Consider the following 22,988-nt stretch of genomic DNA (forward strand, 5'->3'; position numbering starts at 1 on the left):
ATATAACATTAATTATTAAACATATATATTAATCTGATAGAGTATAATTAATATTGAGTAAACATTACATAAATTGGCTTTATTTAAATTTATGGATAATAAATTAAGTAAACTGTAAACGTTCTTCTTGTTGAATTATTTGAGATCGGCGTAATGTTAGGCGTTTAATGAAATAATTAACTTTCATAAAAATTAATAGTTGTGGTAATTCAGGTATTGACACACATGCCCTTATCTAAAATAAATTGTTGAAATAATTAAAAACATAATACATACAGTGAACATTAATAAATATAATAATTTAACAATATTCAATTCTAAAGACTAAATAATAATTTAATATTAAATGATAAAAATTTTACACAACGCCATCTATTTATAATTATCGATTATATAATTAGAATAGGATAATATATATGCGCACAGCTCGGGTGCGTGTATAATATATGTATTTATATGTAATATTATAAATAAAAGAGATATAAATGCATTAATTAAATATAAAGACAAATAATTAAATAAATATGTTTTAAATACATAAAATTTACCTTTTCGTATAGTTTATAATCCATAAGCGGATGCTTAAATATAGAATTGTCAGTCGTATATTTTAGAATGTTTAATGTCTGTATAAATTCAGTAATCTAAGACAAAATTATTTCAATACTTATTTGTAATTTTATTGTGTTAACTTAATATTTAAAAAATCAGTGTGACACATAAAACATAAAAGTATAATATATTATATATTATATTACACATACCACATTCACACAACATAAAATAAATAAACAGGTACAATAATAAATGTAATTTTAATGAGGCACTATATAATTTACCTTATTCAATTGTTCCTCGGTATACACGTGATTAATAATATCTATTAACGCTACAGTCACAGTCATTTTTCTGTATAAACAAAAGAGCTTTATTATTAGTATATGAACAAATTTTTTGAAGAATTTAAACAATATATCTTCGAATAAAAATACCTGGGTATTTTATGCAAATTTGCTAATAAATAATCAAGCATCGTATCATTCTTTGCATGTCTCGCAATGATTGAATGAAAAATAAGAATTTGGCTGTAATCTTTTGCCGTGTCATTCATAGTTTCTGACGATTCTATGAAATCTATATAATGACGAATAAAAAGAAAATTTTCGGAGCAAGTTAGGTATTCAAATATTTTATAATTAGATCTTTCAGTATAATCTATATGGAGTAGCGCTGAAAACCATGTATTATTATCTGCTATCATTAAACCATTACAATATGTCCATTTCTTCCACCAAGGCAAAATAATACTATAGAATATTAGAAAAAAATATGAAAATTAATTACGAAGATTTGTTCGTATTCTTGCAAATTAATTTAATAATTTATTAAGCATTGTATAAATATGAAAATATTTTTATTATTAAAAATTAAAAATAATTATACAAATAATTATTTATATTACTTTTTTTCTTTTAAATGTGTTTTTAATTTAGAGTTAGCTTCTGCCTTGCATTCGGAAGAACCAAGAACACATGCCCATCTTGAAATCTCTTCTTTTAAACTATCTTTTAAATAATTTAAACTGAAACTCGAATCATCATTTATTAGAACAAAAAGATCATTTACTGTTCTCATCATACTTGTCTAAAAATTATTAAGTATTAGTAATACAAGATTTATGTTAAAATTCATTATTATATTGATAAAAAAAATCATATGTGTATTAACTATTAATTTTTTATTTTCATAAGCTAAGCCTAATCTGAAATTATTGCAATGTATACATTTTATAAACATATTTACTACAAAATTATACATTTATATGTATTAGTTTAATCAATATATTTAAAAGAAAATAATATAAATTATAGAAAGACTTTGCTGTTTTAAAAATTAGGTATAATATTTACAAAATTGACTCATGATGAAATTGAAATATAATGCTTTTAGTATACTATTTTAAAACTAATTAGACTTTAAAAACAAAAAAGTAAATAATTTTTCATTTCAACATATACTATTTTATTAAAGATATTAAAAAAATTGATGTAAAATTAATTACAATTTAATTTTTTTTACATACTCTTTATTCATAAAATTTATTATTATACCTTCATATATGAACTATGCCGATAATGAAAGAAAGTCGACATGTATTCAAGACTTTTAAACATAGGATACCATGCTATAAAATTTTTCTCTTTCCGAAGATATTCCGTAAGTTCCAAGAATGCACGCAAACTAATTTTATTTTTCATAAAAAAGTAAAATGCGTCATCGATAATTTGAGCACGGTTCAGAACATGTATTTTATTTATATGTTCATGCATAAATAAGTATTCCCTGATTAGATTCAAAATAGATTCATCATAAAAGACACGATAATATCCTGTTGTACAATCAAGAATTTTTTAATTATTATATAGTATATATGTAATCTTGATCGATTTTTGTAAAAATATACTTTTGCTATACTTCTATATTTTCTATTATATTTAGTATTAAGATTATCACGTTATAAAATTATAGAAAAAAAACTTATATAAAATTATATTTAAAGAAACTATAAATAAAATATCATATTATAAATAAAGTTATAAATAATTTATATATTGGGTTTTTATTTGGACATTTAGAACACCTTTCTTGTTTCTATTTTGGTCCAACAGGATATCATAGAGAAAAATTATTGATCATTTCGGAAGGATTAATATATATTATGATATCTAAATATTTTTCTCAGTTAGGGTTACATTTTTGCGATTTCAAAATTGTTACCATCTTTTAAATGGAATTACGTGATTTTTTTCAATAATATAGTAATTATAATATAATTTCTAAAATTATATTCCGCTCTTATATAAAATTATTATGGTATACAAATTTTTTTTTAAATAAATGAATTATGAGATATTTTATTTCATCCTCGCCTTGATGACGTGAACTGCAATGTTCACGAAACATTGACATTCTAATAATATGATACGCGGGTCTAGAAATAACTCGCGAAACGCATAGCTTCTGTATATTATACACTAAACATTTAAGTATAGTATATTTCTCAATTGATACTTACCTATTTGTTGTACATTAATTATAGTCCAGTTAGTTTCAACCTTATCAGGTAAGAATATGTCGTCTCCTACTGAAAGGAACCGCAAATCAAAGTGTATTAATAATAAGGAAAAATCAGGTTTATCATTTCTATTCGTAACTGTGGTGTAAGGTATCCACCACTTTTCCTCATTAGTAGAATTCATATTTTCTGCAGATACTGTCACATGAGAATCGAATGTAACTTCCACTATAGGATAGTGCTGTTGCTTTGTCCAAGCATCCATTAACTGCTTTACGCTTGATTCATATATACGGTGGTTTAATGCAGAAGCATCATAAACACTTTGCATAGCAGTCCAGAAAGAATCAATTGGCTCTTCTAGAACGGGACTGTGAAGTTTATCATTACTATTAATAAACTGCTCTCTCTCCAATAAAAGTTGCATTTGATAATTTAAAATTATTAATGTATAAAACATAAATTTTGCGAATGTGTGTATGTGTGTGTGGAATGCTACAGTTTTACAAATATGTTGCAGTTTTTACTTACTTTCGGCTTAAATATATCTTGATACCTTTCTCAAACACATAACTTGAAAGCATATGTTGTAACATTCGCAATATAGATGGTGCTATAAAAAAAAATCAGTTTATCAAATATAATTATTTGAAGTATTTATTACAATCATATATATCTGTAAAAATAATCTTGTAAAGAATAAATTTACTCTGTCGAATTAATTATTTTTTTCCTTTTTACTTTTGATTGTAAAATAAAATAAATAAAGTAACATGTAGATAAAAATATAACACTTACCGTTTATATACTTTTTTTGACATTTACATTTCAAAAAAATTTATATTAATTTAATTATATTTCACCTTTCAAATAATAAGACGCAGAGAGAAGTTCTGTTTCAGGACTTTTCATATCTGATATAAGAGGTTTCATAATAAAATCATCATCGAAACGAAGAGATTCTTGCAGAGTTTGAACGACAAACAAGTCTTTTATATGGAATTCTGGGAAATTCTACAGAAGAAAAATTTTAATCAATAATTAAAATAAGAAAAAATATAATTAATACTTAATTAGGTGGAACGCTCGTATTAGCAGAAAAGTATGCATCGCGCAATTTTATTGCATTGCACTATTGTTATTATTACTGCAAATAATTATTTTAAGTTACATATATAATAGTATCCAAACTATTAGAAAGAGTTTTTTCAGGTCTTAATTACTATATCAGTTTAATTTAAATACGCATGTACTATATTGTTTGTCATTAGAAATAACATTGAAAAAAACCTCATCAATTGCATCCAACGCGAGCAATGTTGTAAGACCATGGTTTAACCACATGTAAGACCAAGAGTTACTGATACAATTTCTAAAGAATTGATATGTTATTGAACGTCCAATTAAAAGGGCAATTTCTAGTTGACGCATTTTCGGATCATTTTTTTCATCAAATATAACAGCTGCTTCTCTACAAAACATTTTATTTCAATAATACAATCGTGTTGCGTTTGTCTTATTTTTTTAATTGTTTTAAATTTTAGTTATTTCTTAATTATAATCGTACTTTTATTGTACATTAGGCTACTAAATGATAGTGTTTTATGTATATCGGCTTATTTTGGTGTAATATACAAATTGATTGAAATAAAGAAAATAAATTAAAAAATATAAATATATTGTATAACGTTTTTTATAATTTAATATATGAGACTTTGATGTAAAAATATAAGAAATATTATTTAGTAAAATGCATTTTCTATTCAATAGAAAATGCATAATTTCTTTAAAAGGAAAATGTAATATACCTATAATAAATGAGTCCTAATTTTGAAACGGCATCGTGTCGGTAATAACCTGGGATTATTACATTAGTTATACCTGTCGTATTCTCGAGATCGTGTAGCGATATTAAATATGATGTGGTTAGATCAATAACATTATTTGCAAATGAGATATAATTCATTTTTAATTGCTGTCTGTATCTGATGTTTAAATCAATATTATCTATAATATCGGAAAATTATATTCTTATATAGCTTAAGAATTTCCTGCTTATTTTTATAACAATTGCTATTAAAATATACATAGGTTCTAAAAAAATAGACGTTTTTAATTTATAAAAATATGAGTAAGGTGAAATTTTATTACTGTTACATTTACTCTAAAAATATATATGTGCTATTTAATCTCTCAGGTTTTCACATCAGAGGTCGATTTAATATAATTACATAATCCACAGTTATAAGTATCGATTAAGTATGGAATAGTTTGGTGAAAAGTATCAAATCTTGTTTCATTTTATCTAATCTGTTATTTTAGTGTATAAATAAAGGGTACCATCCATAGATGTTGCTCAAGATTCGAGATGTTTTTAAACTAGAGTGCTTATAAGTCATGAACTAATTAGAGAACCGTATTAGCATCTTAAGGAATTATATTGCTTGAGATGATCTTGAGATTAATGAACGGATTCCAATCATAGTATTATAGACAGTGCAGTGTTTATGTCTGATCAAAACCTGATTAATTATATGATAGATAAAAAGATAATAAAAAAGCTCGAGGAAGAATCTTAAGTTCACTTTAGACGATCTATAATTCGAAATAGAATTTTATTTATAATTTTACGTGTTGTGTGTAACCACAGTGTAACGGTACCATAGTATGGATTGATACTTCGTGTCGGCATCTTTGATCTCAACATGTCATTGATTATTCACTATTTTAATATCAGGGCCGACAAATAGAAGAAAGTATCTATATTTTCTAGGGATACTTGTATAATATAAAATTGTTGTGCACACGTTGGGAACATAAATGCCTAGCCATTCGAGTTGCTGACGTATCAGAGAAAACATAAGAAAAAATGAGAAGAAATGAGAAGTACGTGTCATAAAAAGACACAGCCAGGAGTTTGTATTCCGATGCGTACATATAGAGGAGAGGTCTAAATTGGACCTATTTACAGTTTTTGTTCTTTATAAGGCGTAAATAAAGTCTGATCATAAGATCAATGGTGTCGTTCGACAGATCATTTTATTTCCTTCATTTTTGCTTTAGACCATTTTAACGTATCTCTTACCTGTGTCGAACTATATATAATGAAAAATGTAAAAATGCATTTTCACGGAACTCATGGTTCCAAATCGGAACTCTCCTATTTTTTGGAACTTTTAGATAGAATTTTAAAATATTTTAATTAATTTTTGTTAGTATTGAGTAAAAACGAGCAATTTAAGATTCAAAGATAAAAGTACAGTTTATATTATTAGAATTAAAATCAATAAAAAATTCCATCAATCTGAGCTTGATGACACATGATATTTTATTGATTTAGTATCTCTTAGATCAGATCTGATCAGTCGATTACCATTACTACAACCAGGTTGTGGCAAGCCTTCTTTCTTCGATGAATTAGCTGGCTTACTCTTCTTTTTAGTGTTTTTTGTATATAGATCCGATTTGGACACCCAAAGAGAGGTCCGATTTGGGCACCCAAAGAGAGGTCCGATTTGGACATGGGTTCTTTCAAACTATTGGAACAAATTTTACAATAAACCGCAAAAGTAATCACAAAACTCTTGATATTTTTGAATTCTACACTCTTTAACTATCTTAAATCAATTACCGTTCAAATTTTTAACATCTTTTAAATAATAATTTACAAGGGTTTTCTTTTTTAAAAAAATTTTTGCATGATAGCCGAAAATACACGTTTGCGTCTATTCTATGATCGTTATGACAGAGTACTGCCAAACTGCTGTCACATATTCGGAGTCTTATAAAGACTTTACATTATAAGTAGCACGCAAATCTGCTTAACCGTATTTATTTAAATTTAAAAAGTCCAATTTAGGATTTCTTTCATATACATTCCTATTATATAATAACGTATAAATATGTCTTAAGCTCGATTGCTCCAACGTTACTTCGATTTTAAGAGAGGCTTAAAACAGTTAAAACTCTCTCTGTTTCTTTTAAAGCCGAAAGAGGGACCGAGACGGAGAGAGTTTTAAGTCTTGCTTAAAGTTAAAGTAACGTTGATGCAACCGGGCCTTAGAAACTTACTTATTATAAACATATGTGTTAAGTCAACTATTAAAAGTTTTCTTTTTTAAATCCTTTTATTATTTTCTCATTCATCAAAATCAGTCAGATTTTAACCAAACACTAAATACTGCACTATTTATAATACTTTAAAAATATTGCAAATACCAAATTAAATGTACTTTATAAAAAACGCATAGACTATTGGCGAGAATACGTACATAGTAGATCTTCATAAAGTTAGAATATATTTTTAGTTTAAAAAAGAATAAATTAAAGAATATGTTAGTTTCTAAAGATATATTCTAGAAACTGATGACAAGAAGAAATTATTCATTAAGAAATCATTAATTACGAATATGTTAAAAGAATTTACAAATGTATAATTCTTACCTTCAAGCAACGGTATTTTCGTTGTGGTAAAATGCGATAACAGTATTGCTGAGATGTGATGTATTGGGATTTCAGGAGTCGAATAAAAACGCACCGTTTCGCTAATATCAAGTACATATTCAATTTCAGTTAGAAGTGGCATATTCGACAAAATTATGTAATCCACATAATTATATTTTATATAAATATCAAAAATCGCCGGAAATCCTGGTTCATCCCAACAAGGAAACACTCGTCGGGCCCCAATTGGCAGAAAATCTAATGCTGCTAACCATCTGTTACATTTCAATGATATATTTTTGATAATTATAAATATTTAATTAGAAATATATAACAATGTGCTTATAACATTTTTATTTTTACTCACGTTGTATTTCCTTTATCATTTATAAATGATGTTCTGAAAATTCCTTCATTGTCTACATTAGTCAACTCAAATGTGAAATCTAGTCTGTATGAACCAGGATGTATTACTTCAACGAAGTAATAGATCCAGGTATTATATTCATCACTGTATGTAGTGAAGTTTGGTTTTAACGTCCGCACATATGGTTTAAATAAAGTTGTTATTCCATGAAACTCTAATTCCTGTAAATATGATATATCCGCGTGAAGAGTTATGTTTCTCGTTCGATTGTGAACTTTAATGTCGATTGAACATCGGCCTCTAGAAGGAAGATTTCTATCCGTAGCATGTATATGTAAATCGATTTTATACCATTCCGGAGATATATGAGTTGGTAAACGGTTTTTAGATGCTATTTTTATATAGCCTATATGTGCCAAATCTGGGTCATAAATTATATCTGCCGCACCAAAAAGTAATATTAGGCCACTATTTAATAACAGTATTAAGAATTCCATATCAATTTTCATTGCAGATATATCTGTAGAAATTTTTTAATGAATAACAAAAATTTAATTGCGCAGCACAGAGTTGTCCATAATTTTGTATGTAAAAAGTAGAATATAGGGATACAAAAAAAACTATATTAATTTTTATTAAGAAATATTAAAAAAACTTTTGATAATTTATTATTTAACAGAGGTTATAACAAGTATTAAAATTGTAAATATTTAATAATAATTTATTATAATATTGTTTAATAATATTGATTAATAAATATACTTAAACTAAATAATATCAAATATTATGTGACCTAACGGTAAATAAACTCAATCAAAATAAAATCAAATTATTTAAATTTCTTTAAACACAATCGCCTTACAATATATGATTACGTCTAACTGACATAAAAACATTGATCTATAATATCTAAATATATGAGTCGAATATAAATAATTATTACATGTTCGCGAATTTTCTGTAATACATAAATTTATGATTACATAACTTTCTACGAATATACTATAAGATTTTACTTAATTTTCTTTTATAACAAAAATTGGCATTTAATTAAAATTGAAGATAACAGTAATACGAACAAATCAAGAAAAAATTCAATAAATATATTTATTTTAAAATAAAACAATTAGCATTCTCGCGTTGTATATTTACGTATTGTATATTCAACTTATCATAAAAAGTATCTAGTTAAAAAAAAATGTAGAATGGAACATGAAATATACAAAATATATATTTGAATTATTCAAACATATTCTACACTGCGTTTTGCATTTTTAATAAATGTACCTGATGACAAAATTTGTAGGATAGAGAACATTTATTTACAATAATACGTCCATGATCATAATTTAGACTACATTCTAAAACGTCTTTTCCAAGGAAATTTTTACTCATAGAGGATGTTTTATAGCTTTAATTAGTATAATATATAAGGAAAATAGAGAAAAAAGATATAAAATAAACTCTATTAGCTTTTGTAATTTGTTACAATTGTTTGGACAAAATTAAAAGTTAGATCGCTAATTAATAACAGTCTCAAAGGTGTTATACCAATTTTCGTTTGAGAGAGAGAGAGAGAGAGATATCCGTAAAAACATTTTAAAAAATACAATACAAACGCAAAACTCTCTCTTTCTATGGGTTTTAATATATAAAAAAAGGAAAAATATAAACAATTGTAGTAATCAAAAGAAATATAAAAATAAATTTTGTTGATAATTGTTGTAAACATTTTTTAATGTAAAAATAATATGCATCTATTTAATTATAAATTGTGTATCCTAGCGATTACATAGATTGTTCTGATATACATGTTATATTTTTGACGACTCACCTTGTGTGTTAAAATTGTGTACTTAAAATGTTTCGCAATAATTAGTTGTGTTTAACAAAATCTAATAAGTTGTTATAATATCGAAAATACTACAATCTTATCTTTTCGAAAGATAATCGAAAACTGAGAACATTATCAATATCCGATACAAAAATACGTATAGAATTAAGTATTCAAGGTTATTAGAGCACATACATATATCTTAACTACTAATAGTCAATAAATATTATCATTTATTATAATACGTAATTAAATCGACTTTACAGTAACTTTTCTGTTTTGAGCCCAAAAATATCAAGATAAAGTCATCGGAAAATTAATATCTTATATATACGAGATATTTCATTTCTTATATGAAAATACAGGAATCAAAGTAAACTCTAAAATATTTTATAAAATTAATTTTTAGATGACATTACCTTTATATACAAACTATTAATATAAAACTTTAAAAAGTTCAATATAAAAATATAACTAGGGCGTAGAGCCAATCTACATATATATATAATTTAACAAATTATTTTAATTCATATATTAATACAATAATACAACTTCAGACGTTTCGACACCGATCGGGTCATTTTCGATGATACAATAATATACCTTAAAATTAAATTATCATTATATAATCTTCATATTGTATTATTGTATTAATATATGAATTAAAATAATTTGTTAAATTAAATTGGCTCTACGCCCTAGTTATATTTTTATATTGTTTTATACATATAGAGCCTTCTTATTAATTTTTATTTTTAAATTTTTAAAAAGTTCACTTTTTCTCATAAAAAATATTAAATATAATAATCATAGAATATTCGTGAAACGGGAAAATATATTAAATTTTAAAACAACCTGTATTTGTATGTTCAAAAAGATATATTTTATAATTTCACATAGATATTTAAAAAACTTATATACTCTTTTGAATTTAATGATCCCCAACACAATAACTGAACTTATATTTAGCTTAAAGGTTTATGATAAAGTAGTTAATCAATCAACAATATAATTATTCAATGTGAGAATAGTATTGTACCATATTCCTGCTATAAACGTTATTTGAAAATCTAAAGATCTTAATAGTACAATATTTTTCAATATGGATTCAAATCAGGGAAATCTTGTTTAATTATTTTGATAAATTGCTATAAAAAATATTGGAAAAAATTTACTGACTCACTAATATAATATAAATTCAAGAGAATGAGAGAATAACAATCAATTTGGCTCAAACAAAATGTATATTCTTTTTGTTATGCCAATTTTTGTTGGCAATAATCAGGAGTAAAAACAGATTGATAAGTATCTTTAAATAATATTCTGTCAAAAAAGCAATCAACAACAATTCAATTTAGTTAATATAGGAAGCACTTATTTAAAAAATGTTGCAGATCTTATATATGTGATAAGTTTGCGTCAGGTATGTAAATTAACACAGCATATTTTCCGAATTCAAACTTGAAAGTTACTACTTTTTCTAAACTAATAACTTGTATAGACACTGAGACAATATAAACATTTAAACAAACATCATAAATATATGTTTCAAAGACATTCAAATCTAGTATAAAGTACAATTTCTTTGAAAATTTTGCGTTGTTGTAATATGTTCTGCTCTGGATAAAACTGAACTTTAAATAAATTTTTTAATTATTAAAAATGTATCAATAACCTTTTCTAACTTTTGAACATGTAAGAAAATAAAAAATAGACAAATACATGCTTAACAGTCCGAAAACTAGAATTTACATGGGGAATACGTATCATTTAATTTTGTTTAAATTGCATTCGGCATATGCTTTGTTATTTATCGTTTGTTTTATTATAAAACTTTCTTGTACCTTTTTGAATATAAACATATTTTAGAATAAATTTTTATACACTCTTCTCACAAAATTTAAATAAATATTGCAAAATTATATGGAAGAGATCCTGGTTGTGTCTCCTTCTTTGCATTATGTACTTATCCTATTATAAATCTACGTTTGATCATAATTACATGCTTGTTTCTTAGTTAATGTTCTATTGGATTGTGTAACGTTTTAAACAATTATGTACATTTTCATAAATATAAATTATTGTACACTAGATATTTATACTTACATATCCAGTAATATTGATATTTTGAGCAGTTCACCTATTAAGCAAAATGTAGCAAAAGTGATTCTATTCTTACTGGATAACATTCTAAATAAAGAAGAATTTTTATTTTTCCGTGCACCGTAAATTTCGATGACATTCTAAAACTTAAAGAGGCAAATAAACTTTTATTAATTATATGACAAACCAAAGTTAATTTTTACTAAATTCCTTGGCAAAAAAGAGAAAAAAGACAAACTTGTGGTCTTCTTTGGCAAATAATCTTCATGCCGCTTTTAGTAAACCTTTAAATTGGATTGTCAATAAAAATTAATATTGGCATCTCTCTTTATATATGTTTACAATTTTACTGCGATAGAAATTACTTTCCACTTTATCAAAAATATGTGTACATTGTATTTGATGATTAAGACAAAGATATTCTATTGTGTAATGTTAATTCTGTAACTCTGTCGTTACTGTAGATGTATTTTTTCAATTTTCAATTTGTTTTTGCCATACTACAATAAATTCTTAATAAGACTCCTTTGACGCAAGCAGTTTCTCTGGTTTTTCGCAATACAATAATTATTGTATAATATTCGTTTTCAAAATAGAATAATTATAACAATTATCGTTACATTATTTAACGATAATTATTATAATTATTCTATAAGAATAATTTTGTGCATTATTGTGCATTATTTTTATTTTGAAACCGACAATAAGATAATTGTATCATGCGAAAGCTGCATGCATAAAAGAGACGTAACAGAAAGAATTAACGATGCTAATCTTGTTACTAATGCTAAATTATTTTATTTACATGATCGGCTAACGATTTATAAAATCAGGTAATACGTAATATTTTCCTCACACACAGATCAAGTAAACGTAATGCCTAGGCACTTTTTTGTAAAATGCAATTTTTTGCATTTTTTCAAACAAATTAAACACATACATCGATAAAGTATTCTGGAAAAAATACTTTAGCGAATACGTTACGAGGCTTAAGATGCTTTCTCTATTTTTTCTTCGGATGAGGTATAAACTCATGGTCGGTAATGCGATGATACATACGCATTCACGGCTATACGCTTCCGCTATCAATCATATATCAATATTACATCACTATGAATTATAATGATAAAATCGATTTCCTTATTTAATTACATTTTATAAACATTTTCAAATATATTAAATTATAACAATATATATAATTTCAACTAGTGATATAATATTAAACGTGAAAAACTTCCTTTAATTGCGACCGCATTCAATGTATAAAATTCAAGGGAATTGTACTAGCCGTTTCCGTCCAGTGTTACTTATAAATATTTATAAAATCAAGCTTCCACTGTAATCTTTAATCTTCGTTTTTTCTTGATGCTATTTCATGCGGTTGATGACCAAATCCGCCATAATGAGTAGAGCTTTCTGATAAGGGCTCTTAGTAAAGGATTGCGCGATCTTGCTAGCTTCTACACAGTGCTTCTTCGCCAAGAATCTTGTCTGTTCAAGACCATTGGATTTATGTACCAATTCGAAAGCTTTCTTAACATCTCCGGGCTCTTGGAAACGACGCATAATCATTGCATTCAATTCTGGATACTGCAACAGTTAAAGTAACAATATTAAAGAGACATTGAAAAATCTATCAACAAATATAACATAATAAAGTACCTGTTAAATCATACGATCAATGAAAAGATTTCTTATTTTATAATTTACTGAACATTTTGTATACAAACCCGTTCGCAAGCGAAAAGCACCGGAGCTGTAGCCAGTCCAAGTTTAAGATCAGCAGCCGTGGGTTTGCCCATAGCTGTTGAAGAAGCTACAAAATCCAAAAGATCGTCTACCAATTGAAAAGCTAAGCCAACATTTCTGCCATATTGGAAAGCCATCTCTATCGTGCGTTCATCAACGTCAGAAAGAATGGCGACCTAAGATAATACAAAGATCAATCAAAGAAAAAAACTAGACTACAAACATTTGAATATTTACCTAAAACAAAATTTAAATTTGGTTTTTATTATCTTCAAAATAGTTTCTTTCTATAGTTATATAGCAATCCCATCATTTCTGCTATGCCTTAAACATCTTATTGAAATCTTCATCTCGAACTATTTTAAGACTTTTATGCAGTTCAACTTGAATATCTTGAACCGTATCAAGTTCCGGTCTTTTGCAACAAACATCTTCACGTAACACACACTGTCTCAAAATTTGGTATAATACTAAAAATTTGCATTGACTAAATAACCATCAAAAACAGGTTCCCCTTAATGGCGAAGAAAAAAAACGATCAACATGGTTTTCTTCACGCTCCTAACTTTCTTCGCTTTCTTAGGTCTCTACTCTCGTCGGATTTAGTTCTTTGTGACCCTTTTTTTTTGTTTTTCAAAATAAAATTAAAGCTCAGGAAAGAGTGTTCCAATACGATTAAGAACATCCAAGCAAAAGATGCTCAACACGATTCAAGGATTTCCAGAGAATGTTTGAGGCAAGGCAGAAACTCACTGTATAAATAACAAAAGGAAAACTACTTTGAAGGAGATAGGGGTTGTATTTAAATTAAGTAAATATTCAAATTATTGTAGGCTTAATCTTATTACTTTTTTATTGAGTCATGTAATTAATAATTATTTACAAGTCGCGACGAAGAAATAATAGACGATGACTTCGTTATACACACAACTGCTGATATAAACTCACCGCTTTCATGCAATTGGCAATTAAGCTCGCTGTTTTTCGATAAGTCTTCGTGAGATAGTGCGCGAACCTCTCGTTTTCCGTTTCTTTGGAACCAAGCTGCATAAATTCGCCTTGCACCAAGTCAGAGACAATCTACAAATTAGTGCAACTTAATTTAATGCTTCGATTAAAAAGGTTAATTTTGTTCTTAACTTTAAATTTAATTTCACAATTAAAAATTTTATGTGACACTCACTAGTATACATCAGATATTAGTTTTAACTAATTTTAATTCTGTTGAGTAAAGCAATTTTCGTAAAAAAAATTTCTTAAAAATAGGCGTTTTTCTGATTTTTCTGAATATTCCCTCTCAATGTATTATTATATTTTTTTTATATTGTCTTTGTTTATCGATTGTGTCTCTAATAGGAATAAAATCTATCTCAAGTCATAATCTCTAGATGTTTTAAAGATACTTTGGCAATCAAATTTTTTATTAAATCATCAAATATTAAATTTTATATGTGTTTACATGAATGTGTATATGTATAAACTTGATTTATATATATTTACAATTGAAAACTGTATTTATTAAAATAATGACATTGTAATAATTGCAGCGCAAGTATATACTGAAGATATTAAATTTTCATAAATTTTCATAAATTATAGATTGATATAATACTGTCATTAAAATTCTGTTGTCAACAAGGGAAAATAACAAATTAAAAAAATTATATTAGAAATGCAATTAAATAATTTACCTGGCTGACGGTAAGAGTCACATCATTATTTTGAATTGTAGAAAGCATCATACAAGCAACTGATAAGATGTAATTTCCTGCCATAGCCACCTAAGAAAAAAAAAAAAATCACTTAAAACCCTCTTGTCATTGTTTTATCAGATAAGCAATTAATGTCCGAGCTGCATCGTTATCCTGTTTGATTGTTGTCATATCTAATTTTCATAGCCTTGTAGCATAGGAATGATGCAAATCATCCTTGATTTAACCACGATGCTAATTTTTATTTTAAGTATATTAAAATAATGATGCCGCGATTAAAAACAATTTGTATGTTAAATACTTTTTTCTGAATTACGTGTTTGCTTTCGTAAAGTATCTTCGAATGTCAAAATTATGTAATATTTCCAGATTATAACAGTCTATTATATTATACAGAACAAGAATATACCGTTACTGCGTCAGTATCGTCTTCAATTTTATAAAGGTTAAAAACGTGTTAATGCTTTCTATCGATGTTTGAAGTTTTTAAAAAACACGAAGAATGATACAAAATTTCGATTCAACAAAACCGCTTCGGTTCATTACATTAAGCCGTCATCAAAGTTGATATGGTTCTCCGCGATTATAATCTAGACATGATTTCCTTTCACTGGACATTCTTCAAATCGAAGCTAAATGACTTTGAAACTTTGTTACGCGACTTAAGATACGGTAAACGTAATACTACAAATGTTTTAAAATATCCTTTGATATGTTTTGGTCAATTCATAAAATTCTTTCTTCTAATCAATGTAATACTTTAAAGCATTTTTAATGAGACTTTTACCGCATCCTTGGATGTATTTAATTCTACTGATTGTATTTAATTCTATTGATCCTACATTTAATCTTTTTTGGTTTATATATATAATTAATTCCAGCTTTAAAAGAAGTTATTTCTTACATTGTTATATTATGTTATGTGTCGCGATTTATTTATTAAAATAATATAGCTTACACTTGTATGAAATTTTAATAACTTGAATGGAATATTATTGGTGGAAGATGATTTAAATTGATATAATATTAGAAATTTAACGATATGTGTCATGATGACCGAACGCAATGCCGAATGATAAGTTTTATTAACTATATCACACATTCAGTTTTGGCCTATCGCTCTGCGGTCAGTGAATCCATATGTAAAATGATTGATGTATAAAATGGTTGATGAACACATCGCTTATAACGAGTGACACGTTAAAACCGCAACATCTCGTCGGCTCTTAACGACCCTGTGGCTTATTAACGACCCTGTCGCACCTTGATTTCTAAACTTCCTTAAACATTGAAATCTAAAATTAAGTTACTACATTATCGCACTTTCTACTTTGTTTTGTCCACAATTTTAACTTATAAAATACTTGAAATTTCTACATTTTTTTCAATCTTGTAAAGCTGTCACATTTTACGATAAATATATTTTATGATAAATATTTTTAAAAAGTAGAACACTTTAGAATGTTTGTAAAAAATCTTCGGTTTATAATTGAAAAACACGATTCTATCAACTAGTTTTTTTATACAAAAACTTATTATTTATTTAACTATTATAATTACTTACTTACAAACGTCTAAATGCTTGTAAGTTACGGTTTAAACAAATTTATTTCAAATAGGTTAAAAGATTCATAAAGAAAGACTGTTCGATAATTCCAGTACATTTGCACCGAGAGGCGCAAGAAGAAGCTTCCGGATCTTCATCTTTGACAATGTTTTGGTCGAGTAAAATGACAAAAGATCGTTTTGTATGACAATGGCTAAGTGACTCAACAAACAGCTCGTAATTTTGAGTTTCACATCCGGCATAGGTGATGTGTCGTCTTATTTTCATGTATTTTATAGATGCGATAACCGAAAGACACTGGTAGGGTTTCCCTCCAGGAATAGCACGCGCTTCGGCGACACTTTCTTGCAATTACACGGCGAGGTGACGTTCCACTAAGTAAACATAAATCAACGCTGAAAGTAATGGTCCAGCTGCGAGGCTTATTAATTTTGGCTAATGTTATTCCTTTCCGGGAAACAACTTACAATTATATTTCAGTATGACATTCTTATGGAACATTCTCTGATTTAATGAGATGAAGAATCAAAGGCAGCATTACTTCAAAAATGTGCATAAGCATATATATATATATTAATATTAATGATCACTTTGTAAATAATATCAAATATATATGTATAAAAAACAAAAAATAAAATACTTTCTTAATTTATATTATATGTATATATATTATATTAGTTTAAATATAAATAATCTAATATTACTTTTATAATTTATTATTATATTTAATATTACTCTTAATAATCAACACCAATAATGCCAGGTAAAAAAGATCTCGTTCGCCATATTTTTATCTCTCTCAGATGTATGAGTTTGATTTACAATCGTTATTTACGAATTTCACACCTGACTCAATAATTTACATTCGAACCACTTTATCACGTAACACTATTACTGGTAAAAATGTAACTCGAATATAATTATTATATATACTTCAGCAAGAGTTCTCTCGATTAGCAGTACGTTAATGCGAGAGCCTGTTACACAATTCACCGGTTCAACATCTGCGCTGTCCTCGCAACCGATGCACCAAAGAAATAATGTCGGAACTTTCGTGACCACCGTTGGGCTTTCCATTTCTCTGAATGGTGCTAATTCCATCATGCGTCAAGGTTGTAACACTTTTGAAGCTTCCTTGTAATGTTTGCGTATGCTATTCATCATACAAATTGCTCTAACAATTGTTGACAAATTGCAAGAAATTACAAGGACGCTATTTTTGTAAGTCCTTGATGTCATTTTTACAGGATCGTAAATAGATCTTTTTTTTCAATGCGTCTCACGATTATGCACTTACATTTTATGTGAAATCTAAGAAGTGCCTGAGATCTTCTAGAAATATATGTAGTTTGGTCTTTAGTTGGTTGCGAATGTTCGCAGTTGTAAGCTGTCGCTGCATTTCACAATAGCAGTTTAAGACTGCGATTCACATTTATCGTGCGACATGTATCTACAATACGCGAGTTAGAAACATTAAAGCGACAAGTTTCATTACAAAATTGTAATGTTGCAAGATAATGTCGACGTAGGCATAAGCAGAAAAATGAGAAGTGCAACTTCAATACCTTTCGTATAACACTGTTTTACAAAATGTACTGTAATTACTTCTTTTACATAATGCTATGTGATGCAATAATTGCATTGATTAAATTAAAGTTTAACGAATAAACTATATTCGGAGAATACTTATATATGTGTGTATACACATTTTAAGATTTAATTAAAACTTAAATTGATTTTTTCAAAAAATTAAGTATTTAATTAATTTAAACTATTTTCTTTTTTTAATTAATTAAAATGAACTAAAAAGTCAAGTTGGAACTGAGCAATATAAATTTTCATTACTTTTATTTATCATATAATTTATTATTATATTTAATATTACTCTTAATAATCAACACCAATAATGCCAGGTAAAAAAGATCTCGTTCGCCATATTTTTATCTCTCTCAGATGTATGAGTTTGATTTACAATCGTTATTTACGAATTTCACACCTGACTCAATAATTTACATTCGAACCACTTTATCACGTAACACTATTACTGGTAAAAATGTAACTCGAATATAATTATTATATATACTTCAGCAAGAGTTCTCTCGATTAGCAGTACGTTAATGCGAGAGCCTGTTACACAATTCACCGGTTCAACATCTGCGCTGTCCTCGCAACCGATGCACCAAAGAAATAATGTCGGAACTTTCGTGACCACCGTTGGGCTTTCCATTTCTCTGAATGGTGCTAATTCCATCATGCGTCAAGGTTGTAACACTTTTGAAGCTTCCTTGTAATGTTTGCGTATGCTATTCATCATACAAATTGCTCTAACAATTGTTGACAAATTGCAAGAAATTACAAGGACGCTATTTTTGTAAGTCCTTGATGTCATTTTTACAGGATCGTAAATAGATCTTTTTTTTCAATGCGTCTCACGATTATGCACTTACATTTTATGTGAAATCTAAGAAGTGCCTGAGATCTTCTAGAAATATATGTAGTTTGGTCTTTAGTTGGTTGCGAATGTTCGCAGTTGTAAGCTGTCGCTGCATTTCACAATAGCAGTTTAAGACTGCGATTCACATTTATCGTGCGACATGTATCTACAATACGCGAGTTAGAAACATTAAAGCGACAAGTTTCATTACAAAATTGTAATGTTGCAAGATAATGTCGACGTAGGCATAAGCAGAAAAATGAGAAGTGCAACTTCAATACCTTTCGTATAACACTGTTTTACAAAATGTACTGTAATTACTTCTTTTACATAATGCTATGTGATGCAATAATTGCATTGATTAAATTAAAGTTTAACGAATAAACTATATTCGGAGAATACTTATATATGTGTGTATACACATTTTAAGATTTAATTAAAACTTAAATTGATTTTTTCAAAAAATTAAGTATTTAATTAATTTAAACTATTTTCTTTTTTTAATTAATTAAAATGAACTAAAAAGTCAAGTTGGAACTGAGCAATATAAATTTTCATTACTTTTATTTATCTTTTTAAATTATTATTTATTAATATCATTACAGCCCGGTTTTTTCAATATAAAGATTAATTTCAGTTTAACTCGTACTATTTATCTTTTTCTAATTTTAAGATAAATAGTATAAATTATAAACACACCAAGATAAAAGTTAATTTTATATTGATGAAACCAGGTCTTAAATTATTCACAAATACTTTACGAAAATACTTAGAGGAAAATATTGAAATTTAATTATTTTCTCATGGAATTTTTCTTAAATAATAAAATGAATTGTATAAAATATATTTAATAATAATTATATACATACAAAATATATATACTATTTCCTTTTATTTATAATTACGTGTTTCATGGAATGATTGATATCTTTATAGAGTATCAGCAATTTTAAAATTTATAAATTCTAAAGTCGCTTATATTCTAAGTAAACAAACATAAAAACATAAATATTGTATATAAAAGTAGTAATTAACAAATTTGTTCATTAAACAGAAACCGATCTTTTACAAAAATACTATACTATACGTATACTTGTCAAAGAAACGTAGTTTTACAAAAGGAACTTTTAAGATACTTTATACACAGAGAAAAGAGGGGGAGGAAGAAAGTAATGATCGCTAGTCAATAGCTTCGCGCGTTCTTGACCTAGCACTGTTCGCGCTTTCATTTCACTTGCCAGTGCACGCACTTGTGTAATGAATGTTGATAGTAAATGCAACTCAATCATTCGCGACGCCGATCGAAAGCTAATTAATAAACGCTAGAAAATGTCTCGCAGCTAATATGGAAAAGCACGCAAATTAAATTCGAGCGATTGCGAAAGTCGTATGTTAATCTCGTGCATTTGAGAGTTGAATTTTTCGATCGCGTCACGTGTCGCCCACCATCGCGTTCCAACTGTCGATTTCTAATACATGTAACTTCAGTGAGCCAGATTGACTTGTAAACAGCGGTCACTTTCGAAATAGTTTTACATTATTTAGTACTCTATGAATAGTACTCGAACAATTTTCCTTATCGTGTCTCGGCACTACCGAATTTTCCATATTCACAACAAAAACACGCGTGAACTCAAGATCCGCTTCCGGTTTCCAATCTAGAAAGCAAAGGCCAATGTTTGGTCATGAATCGCATTAGCCTCTTTCTTCCTTCGCTATTTTAGAGAGAGTTTGAATTTCCATTGTCGCGTCACATCATTAAACCATTGTGCAATGACCACTCTCGATAATTTTTTAATATACAAAATAATTTATAGTAACATTTTGAATTAATAAAATTAAAAAAGTATCAATTCCGAAAAGTTAATAAACGTGTCGTGTAAAATACTATGTCGATCACGTTTGCAAATCGGAAAATGGGACGCACTTACTTTTTTTTGACTCCAGACGACATTAACCGACGGTTTGCCACGACGACAGTCCGACTGATCAATAACGTCATCGTGGAGTAAAGACGCGCTATGGATCATCTCGGACATCATTGCTATTTGTCGTTGCGAATGCAAAAGAACACTGAAAAAAAAAAGGAAAATCCTTTGTTGTAGAATAATTCGTTAGTACAACTACTTTTCATAATTGTCAGCATATATAATTTAAATTATAAATATATTTGTTCATAATCTCTTAATTATGTATATTTGTAAACTATAAAAATTTGATTTTATATTGTTTATAAAAATTTACGAGCATAATTTAAGTTATTCAAATGATTTTCATAGCAATATCTATATTAAAATTTTTGAGATAATTTTTTGCAAATATCGTTTAAATTATTTAATTAAAAATTCATAATTTATACAAATCGAAATTATTAAACTAAAGATATATGTATAAAATATATGTGTGTTTAGTATTTTTTATTTTTAGATAAATTTTGAAGTCGGCCTCTAGAATTTAAATTTCTTAATGAGACATTCTTTCGAATATCACTTTATCAATAAATTCAGCAAGTAGAAAATTATCTTGTTTAAGAAGATAAGCAATAAACTTGTTTCAGTCTGATAATTTCTGCGCATTTAAATATAATAAAAAATAGACTTTGATAAATCGTAAACTTAAATCGCTTTCACTCGGAGAAGTATTTCAAATATCTTATAATCATAATCAATGTACAATAAAATTTCGTCCTGTAATCACTTTAAAATTTATCGGAAAATAAAAAACTACTACACGTATATACATATGTATTTTTAGACTAATAATTTCGACTTCTATAAATTATGAATTTTTAATTGAACAATTTAAAAAATATTGGAAAATATTGTCTCAAGCTTGAAAATTTTTCTATACAGCTATTGCGATGAAAATTATAATAAAATCTACAATTAAATCACGCCTAAACAGTTTAACTGTTACGACGTGTGCTAGAGTGCTTCTCATTCACGTGGCCGCCCCATTCATATGCATTCATACGTAGTATGCTCGTACATACGAGACGCGGCCGCCGCTTTCATAGATATCTCTAACGTACCACTTTGTCGACACTTTTAATGCTTTCTAAACGCCGTGAGCATACGTTTTCATACGTGCGGAGATTCACTATAGCTTCGAATATAGCGTTAATAAAAAGAGTTGACTCTCTCACGCGCGATTTTCATAATCACAAATTTTCTAATGAACTTTTTCTAACATTGCTTTAAAGTCTCAATTAAAAACTCAATTCTTGTCTGTAAGAATAATAAAGGATCGCATCAGGTTATGCGATAAGTACATCAGCCGTTTTACATTTATTCACTTTGTTTTGTCATTTTTAATTATGCAAATATATCGTCTTCTTCCAGTTTCCTCTTTTTGAAACAATTTAATATTCTTTTAAACATTCGAGAGAAGCAGAGGATTACGTCTTTGCATTTCACTAGACTTCTGTAGTCTCCAGACGTGCAATTTATAGTGTTGTTATCAAGATTCTTTATAAATAAATTTCAAACATGTTTGCAGAAACACGTCCCCACTTACTTTCTTCTTCCCTTGTGATAATTAATAGCTCGTGCCATGAGTATGGTGAACATGGGTCGTATCGCTTTCCCCTGGCCATCGAAATAGTATGTGCTTATAGGTCTCATCTCTTCTAGCGAGGTCCTTTTTATAAGTTCCTGAAATAACAAGACATGTATCTCCGAATTGATCCAAAGAGCTGTAGAAT

General features: G+C 27.4%; 2 protein-coding genes across 2 annotated transcripts in view; both read right to left on the reverse strand.

Annotated features, from left to right (window-relative positions):
- Nucleotides 1-103: 103 nt before the first annotated feature.
- Nucleotides 104-8,395, reverse strand: LOC108778144 (aminopeptidase Q). Its single transcript, XM_018545245.1, has 13 exons — nt 7,887-8,395; nt 7,520-7,794; nt 4,885-5,083; nt 4,367-4,547; nt 3,940-4,090; nt 3,608-3,689; nt 3,077-3,447; nt 2,112-2,389; nt 1,463-1,644; nt 1,122-1,307; nt 840-909; nt 549-644; nt 104-235 (listed from the first exon to the last, which is right to left on the reverse strand). The coding sequence occupies exons 1-13, from the start codon at nt 8,393-8,395 to the stop codon at nt 104-106; spliced, it is 2,712 nt and encodes a 903-aa protein (XP_018400747.1).
- A 4,796-nt stretch (nt 8,396-13,191) lies between these two features.
- The window catches only part of qless (decaprenyl diphosphate synthase subunit 1 qless), a 44,031-nt gene continuing 34,234 nt past the window's right edge, over nt 13,192-22,988 (reverse strand). The window contains exons 3-8 of the mRNA XM_018545255.1: nt 22,802-22,938; nt 21,217-21,358; nt 15,264-15,353; nt 14,521-14,652; nt 13,554-13,748; nt 13,192-13,413 (exon numbers count right to left, since the gene is read on the reverse strand). Of these exons, the coding sequence (XP_018400757.1) occupies nt 13,192-13,413; nt 13,554-13,748; nt 14,521-14,652; nt 15,264-15,353; nt 21,217-21,358; nt 22,802-22,938 (918 nt within the window). The remainder of the gene's footprint in view (nt 13,414-13,553; nt 13,749-14,520; nt 14,653-15,263; nt 15,354-21,216; nt 21,359-22,801; nt 22,939-22,988) is intronic.

The sequence above is a fragment of the Cyphomyrmex costatus genome, unplaced genomic scaffold, assembly GCF_001594065.2.
Source record: "Cyphomyrmex costatus isolate MS0001 unplaced genomic scaffold, Ccosl1.0 scaffold490, whole genome shotgun sequence".
Classification (NCBI taxonomy): Eukaryota; Metazoa; Arthropoda; class Insecta; order Hymenoptera; family Formicidae; genus Cyphomyrmex; species Cyphomyrmex costatus.

What these genes read in the sequence shown, in the direction of transcription:
- LOC108778144 (XM_018545245.1), bottom strand. Translation starts at nt 8,395, where the DNA reads ATGAAAATTGATATGGAATTCTTAATACTGTTATTAAATAGTGGCCTA. An exon ending in AATGATAAAGGAAATACAAC is followed by an intron (nt 7,795 to 7,886) that starts GTGAGTAAAAAT and finishes GAAATGTAACAG; the next exon opens with ATGGTTAGCAGCATTAGATT. An exon ending in CGTTGGATGCAATTGATGAG is followed by an intron (nt 4,091 to 4,366) that starts GTTTTTTTCAAT and finishes TTTCTTCTGTAG; the next exon opens with AATTTCCCAGAATTCCATAT.